This window comes from Anser cygnoides, chromosome 2 (assembly GCF_040182565.1).
Source record: "Anser cygnoides isolate HZ-2024a breed goose chromosome 2, Taihu_goose_T2T_genome, whole genome shotgun sequence".
NCBI lineage: Eukaryota > Metazoa > Chordata > Aves > Anseriformes > Anatidae > Anser > Anser cygnoides.
This window is the reverse complement of record NC_089874.1, coordinates 11,747,581-11,764,825: the sequence shown is the minus strand read 5'-3', so window position 1 is coordinate 11,764,825 and position 17,245 is coordinate 11,747,581. Positions and strand designations below refer to the sequence as shown.

The 17,245-nt window shown below is 37.1% G+C and overlaps 1 protein-coding gene across 3 annotated transcripts in view; it reads right to left on the bottom strand.

The window, feature by feature from the left end:
• Positions 1-17,245, bottom strand: part of WDR37 (WD repeat domain 37) — a 43,671-nt gene that overhangs the window by 8,706 nt on the left and 17,720 nt on the right. For all 3 annotated transcript variants that reach the window (XM_013185755.3, XM_048047588.2, XM_048047589.2), the window contains 8 exons: positions 17,022-17,117; positions 16,796-16,860; positions 12,499-12,634; positions 11,843-11,914; positions 9,432-9,476; positions 7,661-7,737; positions 6,066-6,303; positions 5,381-5,522 (listed from right to left, as the gene is read on the bottom strand). In XM_013185755.3, coding sequence (XP_013041209.1) covers positions 5,381-5,522; positions 6,066-6,303; positions 7,661-7,737; positions 9,432-9,476; positions 11,843-11,914; positions 12,499-12,634; positions 16,796-16,860; positions 17,022-17,117 — 871 coding nt within the window. The remainder of the gene's footprint in view (positions 1-5,380; positions 5,523-6,065; positions 6,304-7,660; positions 7,738-9,431; positions 9,477-11,842; positions 11,915-12,498; positions 12,635-16,795; positions 16,861-17,021; positions 17,118-17,245) is intronic.

Genomic DNA, 17,245 nt, shown 5'->3' with positions numbered 1-17,245 from the left:
CGCATGTGGGCCGAGGTTCTGGAGAAAATGAACTAAAAGAGAGTTTTCAGATAAACACACTCGATGTACACCAAATCATAGTTAAGCAACAAAATCGGAGTGTTCCAACTCGTGTTTCGTATTCCAAGCGGTAAAATTTAGGAATGAAACCTAAAGAAAGAGGTATTTGGGGCAGCCTTTCCTGTACACAGGAGTTTACCTTCTGTTAGGGGAACTAAGCATATCCTCACACAGAGCACCCCGCAGTCTGTGGGGAAGCCTGGACCTGGATTTAAAGCCTCCAGACAAGGACAACAGACTGCCCTGGCCACAGGAGTACCACGTAAGGAGCACACCAACACCTCCACATCTGATCGTGCACTCAGGTTTCAGAAGTGCTAAGGAACTTAATTCCAAGAGCAGCTACACACACAACTCCCAAAGTCTGTTTCTGGGTTTATCTCCGAATATCAGCAGAGCTTCTTCCTCCCACTTGAGAAGCACTAAAAACAAACCACGGAAGAATTAACACAAAAACGGTGGGAATTCAGAGACAGCTTCACGCTGAAAAGTCATCTCTAGCGTTTAAATCAACAATGCCTATTTCAAAGATATGCGTTTCATGACATTCAGAGAAAACAACCTGTGTCTCTTTTTCTCTGTCTTAACAAAACGATACAGGATTGAAAACCAATTGCTAGCTTTTATGAGAATCACTCAATGGCAAGTTAGCAAATTAGTTAAGGTGCAGATGTCTTTAAAATCAATTCCATTACCTTTATGATGGGATAAAAAAGGTTCATTTATCCCTGCAGTCTTGCTGCATGTGTTAGGTAAGCTTTAAAACAACAAAACACTATGAAGTGTTTTCCATTGAACAGGATATAAAGAAAAGGCCTTTGGCTATGCTTTTTTGTGGGTCATTTGAAAAAAAATCATAGTACTTTTAGAGCATGCATTCACAAATGGAATTAAGATTCTCTCCACCTACTGTAGTAAAGCTTAAAGCATTCACAAACAACTAAATAGATTTATTGCCCACATCTCTTTTTTGAAGTGACTGACAAAAACTCCAATGGCTAACATCGAGTACAGTGAAACTCTGTGTTATATACCCCATTCCCCCAAATAAACGCATGGTGGATCTTATTATTATTATTTAAAAAATTACTAGCTACAGGGGGTTTAATTGTAAACAGTTACTCTTCCAGATAAAAAAAAGATGTTCACTTTTTTATATTTTTTTTAAGTAAAAGCAATTTTCTCTACAAGAAAATTAGTCAATGACAAATTAAAAAGCAAAAAAAAATATAAAATTATCAAAGAATATTATCTTTTAAACAGCTTTTTCATCAATTCAGCAACTCCATGACGGTGCAGTAACTCTCTTTATTTGTCCAAATATTCAAATACTGACAAACATACAACTAGCTTTTATGGAATGACTCATTTTCCAGGATTTCAAAAGTGATTGCAGTACGTCTCTCTATTTCTGAGTGCATACTACTGGTTATATAGCAGAGAACTTGCTAAGATAAGATCAGTTACTTGGAACTCTAAGCAGTATGCCCTACAGCAAGTTTCCTTGCTGTACAACCCTACAGGAGGTTTCTTTTCAACTAATTTTCTCTATAACGCTACGTACATTCCTTTTATAGGAAGAAAGGATTAAGCTTCATCAAGTTTTGATTATTCCTCTCAAAATAAAGATGGCAAAAACATTTCAAGAACAGAGACAGTCTAAGTGTCATTTTAAAGTGTTTAGAATCTCTCTGATATCAACTCCACAGCATCACATTCTAATGCCTTCCCTCTTGTCTGATGATATAATGTTTACAAGAAAAAAAGCTAAGTTGCATACTACTGATTATTGGCGCTTACAAACCCAGTTATGTTACCATTTTACACACGTGGTACTGACACCCTAACAAAACTCCTAATTTTGTGGAGGAGACGGAACAAGATAGATACAGTAAGAGAAGAATCATCGAGTTAATCAGTAAGGCTTGGGCAGAAAAACAACAGATTTCACAGACAAATTTTGCACTTCCTACAGAAGCTGAGTTGAGAGACCCACACACGGGGAATGCCAAAGGCATTCCTTGATTAGGAACAGCAGAAAAATAGTAGACACAGTAAAGCATCGCTGATGGCATTAATAGCTGAGAAAGACCAGGAATATCTCAAGACGACCCAGTGCTTGAAACTGGTTGAATTTCACTGACAGCATCCAACAAGGTATTCTCCCTTCGCCCACATCACCTTGGCTTTCAAAGGTGAGCAAGACACACAGCAGGGTAAGAGAATTAAACCTTGCAGAACAAAGGATCTGGGAAAGCCTGCTGACCTTGGCAAACTTGAGTGTCCATGAAACTAAAACAATCATTAGTCTCTTAATACAGGATGCCATTTTGACATTAATTCCACACTCATTAAATGTCAGAATTCAACCCAGCATCCTAATCAGCTACTAATCAAGTATTTTTACATTTTTTAATTCAGATTTTACAGCAGAAATAGGAGTTAGAAGATGAAAAGTTGAAAAAGTGAGACATTATTTGCACTTCCCTCGTTTCACAATTCTCACAACAAAGCACAACTCACCATCAGCCGTATATTCAGAGATATATGGCTAGCAGAGGTACTGGAGCCTTCCGCACATCTCCTGTAGCCACACATTTGGAATGAAAGTCGAAGGCATATGCAGTAGTCTGGAAATGCTACAGGCCACCCCATTCTGCTCTTCATCAGCAGTAACACGAGATCCACTTTGAGCAATTTTTCTCTGAGTTTGCCCACAAAGACGTAAGATCCAACAACTAACACATTCATCTTGATGCACTGGCTCAAACTAGCAACAAAGATTTGAGCCTGAGAACTCAAATTATGAATTTTTTTCAGCCTAGGTCAAAAGCACCTGCTCAGATGATGTTTCTGAAGCCAGAAACATGCTTATTGCCATGACAAGTTGGTGCCTAACAAGGCACTGAACAATCAAGAAGCATTAACAAAGGGCATTCAACTAAGAGCTACCCAAAGCTGCTTTTGAAGACAGTATTTTACACCTTGAAGGTGTAAATCTAGAAAGATCTCAGCACATGTAGAATACCTGAAAAGACAGAAAAACACTGACATTCTCTAGCTCTTTCAGATTATTGCATATTCCTTCTCCTTTCACTGTGTGGCTGCAGATGACAGCAGTGGAAAGCTCCAGTTCACCTGCTGTATGCAGCCTCTGAACCTCCCAGGCTGAACCTCTGCTGCTGATGGGAAGTAGTCAGTGAATTCCTTGCTTTGCTTTGCCTGTGGGTGCAGCTTTTGCTTTACCTGTTAAGCTGTCCTTATCTCAACCCAGGAGTTTTCTCACTTCTACCCTTCCCGTTCTCTCCCCTATCCCAGTGCAGGGGAGTGAGCAAGGAGCTCTGTGGTGCTCAGCTGCCTGCTGGGGCTAAAACCACTTAAGTGCAAAACAGAGAGGCTTGAACTCAGGAAATCAGCTCAATTAACTTGCAACAGGTCAATGTCTGGATGATATTGTATCCTTTTCCCAGGGCTCTGTTAAACATCTCATAGAAGGATGTGATTGGAAATTAACAGTACTAGGAATATAAATTCCTTGTGGTGCAAGCAGAAAAATCAGACAGGGAATAGTAGTAAGTGATACGACAGGGAATAGTAGTAAGTGATACAAACTGGAGGTATACCAGGTATAATAAAAAGGCAAGATAAAATCCTGTTGCCAGAAATTAAAGCTAGACAAAGTCACACTACAAAAGCACAAAAAGTTTAACAAGGAGGTTAAATGCTGGAACAAACAACTTACAGGATGTACCAAGGGCTAAGTTAAAACCTTTGTTACTGAAGAACCTAACATAAAATTGGACAATTCTTCTAAATTTACCTCTTAATTAAAAATAGGCATCAATGTAAGAAGCCCAAGACAGATGTGATGATCACAACAGGTTCCATCTGGCCTTACTGGACAATGTTTAATTTTCTTGGACTATAGCAGAACTGTGATAGAAGTAAACTACAAGAAATACCCCACTTCTAATAAAGCAAACAGTTATATGCTCAGGACGCCAAAATAACAGGTGATTTCTTAGTCCATTTACTTAAAATACAAATAGACTCTCATCTCTGGTATACATACACCTGTTCTGACAGAATATCACTTGATCACACAAGGCAACACACAGTAATTGCTTTTTGTTTTTGGAAGTCAACTTATAAAATCATATTCTGTATGTAACAGTCTCAGTCTGTTACATTGCAGTTTATTTTTAAAAGATAAAGTGCCATTTTGACTAAATCTTAAATCATTACAGCTAATAAGAAAGGAATTTGAAATTACACTATCCACCTACGTCTTTAGTAGGCAAACAGACACAAAGCATAATATGGCACTGAACAGAAAATGTAGTTTCTGAGCAGGTTTAAAGTTTTGACTTTCTCCCTCACATTCCCAAAACTAAAAATTGCTTTTGGAACCAGGAATCACATGTCTGATGGCAAAGTTTTAAGAGGCAGAAGTGGTATGCCACCCTCTGAGTTCAGAGGCTGGCACCTAAGAGCCTCTTTTACGTGTGAGTTTTTTTTCTTTGACAGCTCTGAGCTGGGGCTGCAGGCACCCAGGCTGGCGGCCACCAGCAGAGCTGTGGTGCCATCTGCTGGGCGCTCTGGTGCCTGTGCTCCTGGCTCTGCCGCCCCAAGGCTGTGCCACCAAGCAGTGAACCATTTAGGAAATACTGCTCTTACTCTCCCACCAGAAGCTTTACTGCTTTCAAGAGAGAAGCAAGTGCTACGAAGTATCAAATATGGCAGAAAGGAACCAAACTTCAATTCCGAACCATATATTACTAGGGTTTGATGATGGTTTGGATCTCAGATGAGAACAAAAAGGCAGTAACAATACTGACTGTAGGTGAAAATAAAAACAATTTTCACAGAAACTCTTATCTGTTCTCCTTCAAATGTCACACAGTAGTACTCAGTTTCCAAAACAACAGCCAGAGCTCATGATATATTAAACGTATACGGTAAAACTAAGTAAAACTTACAATTAAAGGTGATTTTAAGTATGAAAATTGACTTTTCACAGACCAGATAACCTCCAGAGGTCCCTTCTAACCTTAACTATTCTGTAATTTGGTGATTTATTTCACACTGAGTATCACGACAAGCAGAGATGACCTGTTTGATCAACTGCAGCAATACCCCTAAACTACACTGTAACTGATGCAAAAAAAAAAAAATAGTCTTATAAAACAGGGAAATTAACTTAGTACCTCAAGGAGCACATGAACGTCTTTGCTTGGATAAGCAACTGACGACATTCATACTTTAAGAACTTGTAAAAAAAATTTTTATTATTATTAATCATGAATTACATGTCACTTACTCTGTGTGGCCCTGAAAGACATTCACAGAATGGATAGAAGGATCTCTGAAATCCCACAGACGGAAAGTTGTATCGCGGGATGATGTCACCACAAGACGCTGGGTGGGATGTGTACAACAATGCGTTAGCTCTTGGTCGTGCCCTAGAAGCACAGATGAGAACATGTAAGGTAATGAAAATAAGACTTTTCATTTCCACATATGCTTGGAATGAAGTGCTGGTGATTTTAAACAAACAGTAAAACAATAATAAGCATCATTCCAAACTTTCATTTTACTATTGCTGTAAAAGTTTAGAACTGTATTTAGAAGCAAAAAAAAAAACATGAAAAATTACCACTCATTTCACATGATTATTAAGTAGCCATAGATTATTGCTACTTAATATGCCATAAAGACAACAAAAACACTTCGCAAGAACTGAAATTTGGCTGCATTCACTTTACAAACAACTGCTTCATAGGCCACATATCACATGCTTGAAACAACACAAATTCATGCTCACAGGATTTGCCAGGTTGGAATTTTAGAAGCCACTGCAGCACTGAGCAGCAGCGTAAGTCCTGCACATGCTCACACCACACTCCAGCAAAGCAACTTAACTTTCCCAATGTTTCTGTATCTAAAAGTAATCCCACGTATAACACTAAACCACCGATTTTATCTTTATGTGAGTGAAGAAATACCTGTAAGAGAATGGACTAGTTCGGAAGTCTCTACATCATACAGATTTGCTGTCCTATCCCACGAAGCTGTCACAGCTTGCTTTCCCCCCACAAGCCAGTCGGCTGCTATGACCACTCCTTGATGGCTTTTGAGCGAAGTTAACGGGGCTCTGATAGTGGGACAGTCACTAGAACCATCTCCGTCTCCATCAGGTTCATCCTTATCTGAGAACTCAAATTCATCTTCTCCGGACACTTGCTATAAAATGCAATAGGAAAAAGAATAAAAATAAATGGGAAGGAATGTCTCAAAGTTACATTTTACAGTGTAAATGCAACCAAACCCTTTTAATGTGAACATGGGTAGCTTAATTCTCTAGAACCTAGCCTACTCAGGTATCTACTATGAAAATCTTAATTGAAGGCATAAGACAGGTGAGTTAAGTGCATTTTTAATAGCTTCTTCATTTTCAAATCTCTCCTGGACTGTTTAGCTCTGAATATCTGTCCACCTTACTGTCTGGCAAATCTTTTCCGTAAATCCTCTCGCTCTATTACCCTGAGTTTCATTCCCATGCATGTATCACAGGAGTTTCTTACCTTTAATTTTTTTTAAAAAAATCAGAAGCATCTAGCAGGACGCTATTTTTTAATCTTTGGGAAGAGAATCATTTACAGTAATATTTTTATCCATTAGAATTAAAATCCTGACATCAGGATTTGTCTGTTGGTCTTTACATCAGAACTGCATGCTGACAGAAACCGGATACAAAATAAACTCTTATGCTAAGGTAAAATCATCCATCTCTGAATCCTACCAAAATACACCCCTCCTTCACCATATTCAGATGTGAAAAAGTAATATTTGTACTGCTCTTTCAAAATAGAAATTCCAAATCAACTCAATTGAATCAAACATTTGCCATTTAGAAATCTACCTACATATCTCTTATCATACAGTCATCTCCTGCCCCTACGCAGCTTACTGAGAAGCTCTCACTATGAGCTACATTTGTCTTCACAATTTAGTAAGGGTGACTTGAAGTCAAATACAGCACTTGACAGCCTACAGTAAATGGTGTTCCCAGGCTTTTATTCAGTCAGCAAATGTCAGTTAGTATGACGAATACTAGCAAGGGTCAAACAGAAATCAGATTTAGAGATACAATTAAATAAATGCCAAAAACATGAACCTGTACCACCAGTTCTCATCACAGCAACTACAGCTAATACAGGTACCTCGGTAAGGTAAGGTACAAGAACTTAACTAGTTTAACTTAATTTCATTATTATTTATGATTGTGCTAGTTACAAAAAAACATACGTGCCACCTCATTTACTTATATGCTTATCACCTTCAGAAAAAAGTCAGTGCTTGCAGTTTCATAGCCTATTCTGCACTTCTATTCTGATCTTCAAAAACATGAATCTTTTTTTTTTTTTGAAGGATGCTGAAATATACCCGTTCAACTAAAACCTTAAACCCCACCTTTTCCAATCCTGCAATCATGCAATTTTTTAATTACATATAAATTTAATGTTCAGTATTATCACAACACCCATATCTGATGAAATTGCTGTGCAATTAGTTGAGTTGCAGTAAGTTGATTGCTTACACTGCAGTCTGCAGTTGGCTGAGGTGCAGGCAACTGTACTATGTATCTCCAGATATGAGCTGTCTGGTCTCCAGATGCTGCAGAGGGGAAAAAGAAAGCACAAAGAAATGGAGGGGGAGGCAGAGAGGGAGAGACTGACTAAATAAGAGCATTTCCATGAGAAATAAAAACAAGCTTTAATGTTACATATTTGGCAATAACATCTGTGTGGCATCTAACAGACACAATTGTTACTTTTTTGGCAAGCAAGTTTCAATGAAATGGCCCCTGGCTTCAATACAGATCAGAACATAATTCATTCTGCAAAATGTAAGTATCTACCAAATTAATCCTTCTTACAGTGAAAATATCTACTTAAATACTACAAATCAAAACTCTAATATCACTGCTGTTCTAGTATGGAACATTTGAAGAAAGTATTTAATGCAAGAGCCATCTTTCATTTGCTATTTCCCAAAATGCTAGGGTTCTTCTTCATTCAATGATTTCTTCTGTTACATGTTTCTAGCACATTTTTAAAGAGAAAACCAAAACAGCAAGACTGAAGCTATTTTGCCTCTGCCTTAAGCAACTCAGCTTAACTAGCACCAGTTCACAGCTCAGCAGGTATCATTTGATTTTAGACTTCACCCGTTTTTCAAAGAAACTTACCCATTACTAAACAAGATTCTCTTTGTTATGGACAAAACAAACATGCTCCTAATACTTAGGGGGTACAGTGTTGAGAGTGCTACATTGAGAAGAAAAACAGTCTGCTATGTGTGTGCACAGACTTCGAAAGTAAAATGTATGTGAAAACGTTTGGAGAAATGTCTTTTTAATAGAACAAGTAAGACAGGTAAAAGGAAGTTCATCAGCCTTATATGCTTTTGGGTGTCAGTATTCTGGATCAGGGAAGGAGGTGTTTTTCTCACTTGTACCCCCCCCTTTTTTTTTTTTCATTTAAAGTAGTCATGTCAATCAAGTGACACAGATTGTCAACGGAAATATTTTGCAGAAACACCTCTCAGAAAACCAGAAGTCTCACTATGGCTAGTTTTTTGCTTTGTTTTTCATTTTTGGTTTATTTGTTTTTGTAAGTCAGTTTACATAACAATATTATTTATGGCACTGCAACACTAACTGCAGTTAGCATATGAAAACAGGAAAATCCAATTAGCCGAACTTAAATCACCGTTAGCCTAGCTAGAAATCATACCTACCTTCTTTTAAGGTAGCCACTGCTGAAGCAGAAAGCAGCAGCATTTTAATTTCTAACCTCAATAGCAATTATCTTCATTTTACAGTGAGTTACCCAAAAGCCGCAAATTGAATCCAGATCTCTTTAATGCCGAGGGTAGTACCCTAATTGCTGGACCATAAAAAACACAGCACTAACCACATCAGACAGTTTTCAAACCCAAAGCTTAATGACAATATTCTCAGTCCTGAAAACATCGTTACACTACTATCCATATTTTCTTTCCTTTTTTTTTTTTTCCCTGCACATTCAGTATCAACCTTCTCATTCACTTCTGGAAACATAATTTAACCCAAAAGGGCTAAGATCTATGATTCCAGAGGTCTGTTTTGGAGCAGGTAAGCACAAGTGACAATATGATATGATAAACTGATGGAAAGATCTAGCTCTGATTTCTTACACGTTCGAATATTAAGATCATTGTATCAGCAACGATACTGACGAAGTGGTGAGAGGGGAGACAGTAGCAAACAATGTACTTACTTTTCCAACACGATTAAAATACTCAGCAGATGAAAACAATGTACGTACCTGTAAGAGCCACTTGCTCAGTTGGATGAAACTTTATGGAATTTACTGTGTAAAACAAAGTAAAGCTTTAAGCTAGCATACTAAAAGAATTATTTCACAATGCTTTATCATAAAAAGTATTGAGACATCAAGAAGTCTTCAGTTTTAAATAACTTCTTGTCAGATAGCAATCTCTTAGGTGAGAGAAACCACAATGATATTTGAGTACATAAACCTATGCAGTATCAAAGAAAGCAGTCACTGTCAATCACAGATACCACGGTACACATTTTCTAGCAAGTTATTTCCTAAACCTAGTGCAAGTGTTTCGTGTTAAAAAGGACAAACAAACTATATTCATGTAATCATGTGCAAGATGGCTGGAGATAAATTCACTTTGGGGAAATTTAGAGCAGTAAGTAATCATAATTATTTATAACATAATGAAAACTTCCTATATAGGACCATCAACTTCCTGATTAATGCTACAGATTACAGGAACAAATGCCTAAAGATCCAATGGAAAGAACATAAATTAGACTTCAGTCCTGCAAAACTACATGTAATTGAAGCATGATTGTTTTAAAATACAGTTCTGCAAGAATTCTATCAGCCTACAAAGCTGTTCTTAGTTCAATGTATACGATTCAATTGCTTACACTACTAAGCACTTTCATTTTCAAAATCCTTAAGCTTCTCTTCAATAGTTCTTCAGGAAAGAACTTAAAAATCATTTCTATCATACAAGTAAAAGAGATGTCCATGATCTGAAGAGAGTGCTAGAATTTAGTAGCAAGTTGAAAAAGTTACTCATTATTCATGCTGAACTACCTCAAGTCTACTAACTGCTGTCATCCAACATCCCTGCTCTATTTCCAATCAACTGTCAAACATAAGTAAACAAAGTTTAACTAAATACAAGCTATATGAACTCAAATTTAACTGTAATTATTTTCTTTTAAAACTTAGTTTACAAACTGTTTAAATATAGTTTGGAGTCTTTTATTATTTTCATGATTACCCAAAAAGCAATTTAAAAACAAACTAACAAACAAAAAAATCTTCACGTCAACACAGGCGCTGGGTGCATGCTAGCTAAGTTTGTGGTTGATGCTAAATTAGGGGAAAACGCTGATTCCCTTGAGGGTAGAGAGGCCTTACAAGGCTATCTTGATAGATGCAAGTGCTGGTCAACCACCAATCGTATGAAATTTAACAAGAACAAATGCCAGATTCTGCATCTGGGACAGCATAATCCTGGATGTACATGCAGGCTGGCGGACAAGAGGCTGGCATGCAACCCTGCAGAGAGGAGTCCGGAGGGTTTTGGTTGATGGTAAGATCAGTATGAGCCAAAGACATGTCCTGGTGGCCAAAAGGGCACCATTCGTACCCTCACCACACTGCAAGCAACCTGAGAGACCTGTACGAGTTAAGTGTTACCTGTTGTCTCTACGCATCTATCTATTGGGCTTTAGAATCCTTAAGCTACAGGAGCTAGAAGTCGTAGCAGCAAACAAAACTCCTGGCTGAAAGCAGCTGTCCTTACTGCACAGAACTTAATCCTATTTGTGTCCTTGCCGCAAAGCTCACGTGATGTCCCAGCTGCATTACCTAATCAAACATACCAGGTTAATAATGGTGTTCCTCATCTTCTGGCTGCATGACTCGATGCTCCATATGAAATATGAGAGCTCAACTCTCATCAGCAAGTTAAAGCTATGGAAAACATCACCACCTTTGGTCTATAAAACCCAATATTCTTACCCATTACGAGGTAGAAGGGAGCTAAACAGGTGCTTGTTGTCAAACTGGACACCAAAAATGAAGATTAACATCAAAACACTTACTGCACTGCATCTTTCCACCCAAAGAGCAGTACAAAAACACTAAGGTCACATTTCTGAAATGTTCATGCTGGTATACAGGAAGACAAATAGGGAATTAACTGTCTTCAAAATAAGACTTTAATACCATGCAGTAAATTATATATCGAATCACACATTGAACAAGAAGTGAAGATTGATGGTCACCCAGCACCTGTATCTTGTATCCCAAATAAAACACAGCCTCTACAAAATAACCAATTTCTGATTATGTAAGCTTCTCTTTGTTCTGCATACGCATGAAGGCCTTAATGAATTCTGATATTTAACTTCTAAGTGTTTTAACCGTGTCTGTTAAATTTCTTTATATGGAGTTGTTTATTCATTCAGCATTTGCAGAACTGTCTTAATATTCCTCTCTAAAAAAGAATCGCATTAGAAAACATTCACTGTATGAAAACTAATGGAAATTTACAGTTAACTTGCTAACAGTGTTGGCAAACCTGACAGTAAAACCACAATAAACATTTTTGCAGTTGTCCAAAACACACTTCCCCCTCCCAAACGCATTCTGCTTCCAGTTTACACAACACGCCCTTATCTTACCTGATCCAACGTGCCCTGCATACTTGACAAGGGACTTCCCCGTTTCTATGCTCCAGAGCAAAGCAGTATGATCTACAAGATTAAAAAACAGCTGTAAATATTGTTACAAGTGTATACTTTTAACTCTGATTCAACAAGCTAGTTATCTTGGGCTGTACAGCACACCATACAAAACGGACTTCAAAACCAGGTAATGCCAACTCCTCTTGACCATTAGCTTACACATAAAATAGAAAAGCTTCCAATCATTACAACTTAACGCAACTCTCAAAACAAGTAAAAGGAATTACCCCAATCAGATTAATCTGCAGTAGATATCAAAAGGCCAATTCTACTTGCGGTATTTTTCCTACCTTGAAAACTTGATTTTTGGATCAGAACAGGTACCTTGAGTAAGTCAGTGACCCACAGGGAAGTTAACTGACACACACTTCAGAAACATCAACAAGGATGCCTGAATTTTCTGAAGGTTAAATGCATTTCAAGGAAAATCCAACTTAAGAATTTTCGAGATACTGAATTTCTTTATATCGACTTTTTCAGAGCTGTGCTCATTGGTGGAGTGAAGTATTCAGGAATGCTTTTGATCTACATTTGCTATTGTTTAAGAGACTACACCACAATTTTCAGAAGATTCAAGCAACGCAAAATGTTACCAGCAGATGCAGTTCCCAAAACCACGGGCTGAGTTTTCGCAACACTGACATCCCAAATACCGTCCCTGTGGCCAACATATTCCTTTACCAGTTGACAGATTGCCCTTGATGTTGTAGTCTTAAAACTGGAGACAATCTGAAAAGGCAGAAAGACCAAAATCTTTTTTTCCACACCAACACAAGATTAAGTAATTATTTCACAACTACAAATAGATAGCATTTTTTTCATGCCAATTCTTTAGTTTTCAACAGTTCACTGTTGTCAAGAATTTGACACTTGATAGCAGGAAAGTGAGTTTGGATGCAAACATACCACATGATTTCTTATAATATGTCCCTTTTTACAGAAGGCTAAACAACTTTGTACTACAGTAATACAACCTCTTTGAAGTAAAACACTGTACAAATGCAGTGCACACTTCCCATCAGTGTGGGTAAGAGATTGCCAGCAACAACGACAACACACCTTCCTATTCCCTAACGATTCCAATTCCTTAACAATTCCAATTGTCTATTCCCAAACAATTATAACTGACAACTTAAAGACAATGTAATCTTTGAGAAAAATCTATTAAATAATTCTAATAAAAAAACAAACATTTTTTCACCTTTTTAAGTTGCAAAAAGCTAATCAAATCAAGCTTTAATCCGAGAGCATCTGACAGTTTATTTGCACAACAACGCATTTTTCAAGATATGTCAAACTCATCTAAGCATCTGATAAATACATTCCCTCAATGTTGTTAAGGGAAAACAGAGAAGACTCAGTAAATCCAAATTAGTATGTGCATAAATAATAATAAATCAAAGGAAGAAAAAATCTAGCAAAAGTGTGAAAACTACAAGACATTATAGTACAAGAAAATAAAAGCCACTCAGTATCTATAGAAAAGTAACCCACTTGCAGAAATTTTGTATTTTCAGATGACAGGGGACTTTAATACTTTTAAAGAAAAAAAATGTTTCTCTCTGTAACACTTCCAGAGACAACTGAAAACAAGAGTGGTGAAAGATTAATTCAGTGAGAGCAAAGTCTCATTTAAAACTACCCTCTTATTATCCCACAAATCTCTTATCCTGCATGCAATTATGGGAAGGTATCTGTCCAGCTGATTCAAAACCTTTAAAGCTTCAACACAAATCACATTAAGACATCTACAACGTAGCAGAAGTTAGAAAATTAAGCCTACATTTCAGATACAGTAAACTAAGGTTAAAATCTCGTTAGTTTGTGGCATCAAAAAAGAAGGTCCAAAGCACATCATTAAAGCAAATGATTTTTAAGAAATGTTCTTAAAGGGCATCTTCCAGTCTTAAAACTAGGGTACATTCCAAATCCTGAGCACGTCAACTTTCCAGTGGCAAAATGATAATGCCCTACATGAATTCCAAATTAACCGTTAATATGCATTTCTGTTTCATGGCAGCAGAAGCAATGATTATTAAGGCTGCATTGAAAAGAGAATGGGCTAATGGTAAAGTTATTAGTTCAGCCATACTACAGAGTTTTATAGGTGATGAATACAATCCTGTGGGTGCAGCCTTAACACTGAATATTGTCCTTGAACTAAACAGAATCTATCTACGAGAAACAGAACAGCAGAATTCAGTAAGGAACTAAGTAACAGTTACGGACTAATACAGCACTCAGCTGAAATTCCAACCTTGAAGTTTTTCAACTCTCAGACCCACGCTCAAACTACTTTTACACTCTGTTTTTCTAATTTTGAGTCGAATCCTCATGCAAAAGTTGTATGGGAAACCTAACTCCTATTCATCAACAAGCACTGATGTTTCCAAAACTGCTGGGCAGTACTTTCACTAATTCTTTAATAGAAAGGCCATAATACTCCTCCTGGAGTATCAGCAGTTTTGAATGAACATGGGGGATAAAAGCTCAAGAATATTACATGTTTATAGATAGATACAGATATTTATTTATTGACTCTTTCTCTACACACAAAATCTTTTAAAATATATATATATATATATATATGCGCACACACACACACACACACGTATACACTCCTCTTTTGCTGTCTCTCACTTCACATACCAGTAATTGGATTAACTGGATCTTCCCTGGGTCACTTTCTGGTTCCTTACACATTCACAAACATTTTCCCGGGAAAGGAAAGGAAGTATTTCAATACCATGCAACTTTCTAGATGGCTCTGCACTGCACAAAGCTTTTAAATTATTTGAGCAGACCTCAGATTATCATATGCAAGTGCAAATAACTGAACAATATCTTGACAGTGTTCCAGCTTGTCCTATTTGTTAAATCAATACAGTTTCCTGTACTTCCTTCTGTACAGAGATTTGCTAGTGAGAAAGCAATTGTTTGCACGTAGTGTCAAAACACTGTTTAAAGATGTCTCTGAAATGGACAGGATACATTAGAAGTAAGAATGAAAACTTGGCCAAGTCAGGATCAGCAACACTGCACTGTGACTGACTAATGGAATTTACGGTCGAACAACATTAAGCACTGAGGTTAAACACTACCTCTACCAAAACGTTTTATTCCCTTCAACTGCTCAATGGACAGGTGAAGAAATACCTTCCTTTAAGAGTCCTTTTCCTGGTCCAAAAGAATCAGAGATCCTGGAAGATAGTTCATGATGAAGCAAGTTATGCAATTTCAGTTTATTTTAGGATTCTGCATAAACTGTTAATGTGCTCCTGACATCTTATAAACTATTACAGCTGGGGGTTGTTAACATCAGCAATAAAGTTGCCATCAATGCATGAATTTCATAGAGTAATTCTTGCATTTGCAGAACATTTAATTTAACGTTAAATAACAGCATCTTGTCCATTAACATACACAAAAATGACTTTTAGAGTACCAAGCACTAAATCTACTCTCTCTCCAGGATTTGAGCACCAGTGGGTTATCCCAGGTGCCAAAAGTATCCTTATTCTCTGATACGAGTTTTGCCAACTTGAACGTTCTCACCTCTCCTCTTTACATCCCAGTAAATTCTGATTTAAAGTTGCAGAAAGAAATACGCCACCACATTCAACCATGTTAGTTATCAACTGATGTAATCAATACGATACTTATCGTAAATTAAATTCTTGTTTCACTACTCAGGACTACTTCGATGTGCATGCATATCGGAACACCGGGAAACAAAGCACGTGCTCAGGATTCTCCCAGTTTCCCATGCTGAAGTTATGAGGTTCACCTGTCTTGCCCAGGAAAGAATGAGCACTACATTGCTAGCAAGTAAAAGAAGGCAAGCATTTAACAGCAGCCTTAAAAAAAAGATAAAAAATAAAGCAGAAAGTATTAATTGATAACTCCATAGTATTGTACTATTAATACTATGTTATCCCTACATAAGTGGCCTCAATAAAGGATTTATGAGTCATTAGCTATTTAAAAAAAAACACACAACAAAGTATTATCTCTGGTCACCAGCTTGGCAAAAATAAAAAAGAAAGTTTGAGAAACAACAGGAAAAAAGGGGAGACCAAGTAAAACATGAACTCAGATGTATTTCACCACACTATTCTTATTCTCTCACTTTCAAACTACTTAATAGATTGTACTTCCAAGACACCTGCAGTCATTCTATTGCGTGCAACAATAGTCTCCACAGAGCTTCTCATAATTAGGTTCACAACCAGATCTCACTGTTTTTTCCTCTGAGACACCACATTTTATTTACTCTTAACATATCACAAAATTACCCTGAGACAGGGCAGAAAGAGCAGCAGCTAAAACTTAAAAATGCAAACAAGAAAAACAAAAGTACTGAACATACATAGCTGTACAAAAAGAAAACCATCAGAAAGGGTAGTTGTGCTAAGAGACCCGACAAAAAGTTAGCTAGCTACTAATTTGCAAGGCTTGTGACATAAAGAAAATGAACTCATAGTTAAAAAAAAATAAACCTACACTACAATGCCTATTTGTATCTTAGGTTCCAATTTCAACTGCAATATCCAAATCTATATTCAAAAAAAAAGTCATCTAATTTCTGTTTCCTTCATCAAAACGTTAGCTATCTCTACAGAAGAGCAATCTCACACAAACATGCACATGCTCTCCCCTCCAACATTCGCTCTTTAAAAATGCGAACAGTTACTGTAAAAAGGTGGTGGTAGCGTGGCTGAAGCAATGAGTAATAGATGAATCCAAGATAAAGATACTGTTCCTCATTAGGCGGGTTCACATAAAGCACAGCACTACTCAGCTTAAAGAAACCATAATTTACAACTTCAGGACAGCCACGTTAGTCTTATGAGTACACAGTGATGAGTAGAGGTTTAATTGGTCTCATACCTTGCTAGTAGATGCCTTGTAAGTTGTCTTTAATTTCTGAGAAAGCTGACTGGTACTATGACTGGCTGTTGAGACAAATAAATTTAAAGGAAGATATTTCAAATACAGCATTAGCTTATTTGTGATAGGTAACTGGCATTAATTCCCTTTAATAAATTCTAGCCAGCCAAGTACAAAAAAAAGTACATTCAAAAGGAGTATATAGAATTATTTGTAGTTCTCTTACCTTTTGTTTTCAGTTGTCCTTTGCTCAGTTCAGCTCCATCAATTGTCTGTCCTTCAGCTGCTAAACGCTCATTAAGTGTATCAATCTCTCTACGTACTGATGAGAGCAAAAATTCACATTAATACAGAAAAACTAAGTATCATTAACAACGTCATTAACATACGATTTAAGAATTGTTATGTAACGTATGCACACAATGTATTTTGCACTAAGGACAGGAAAAC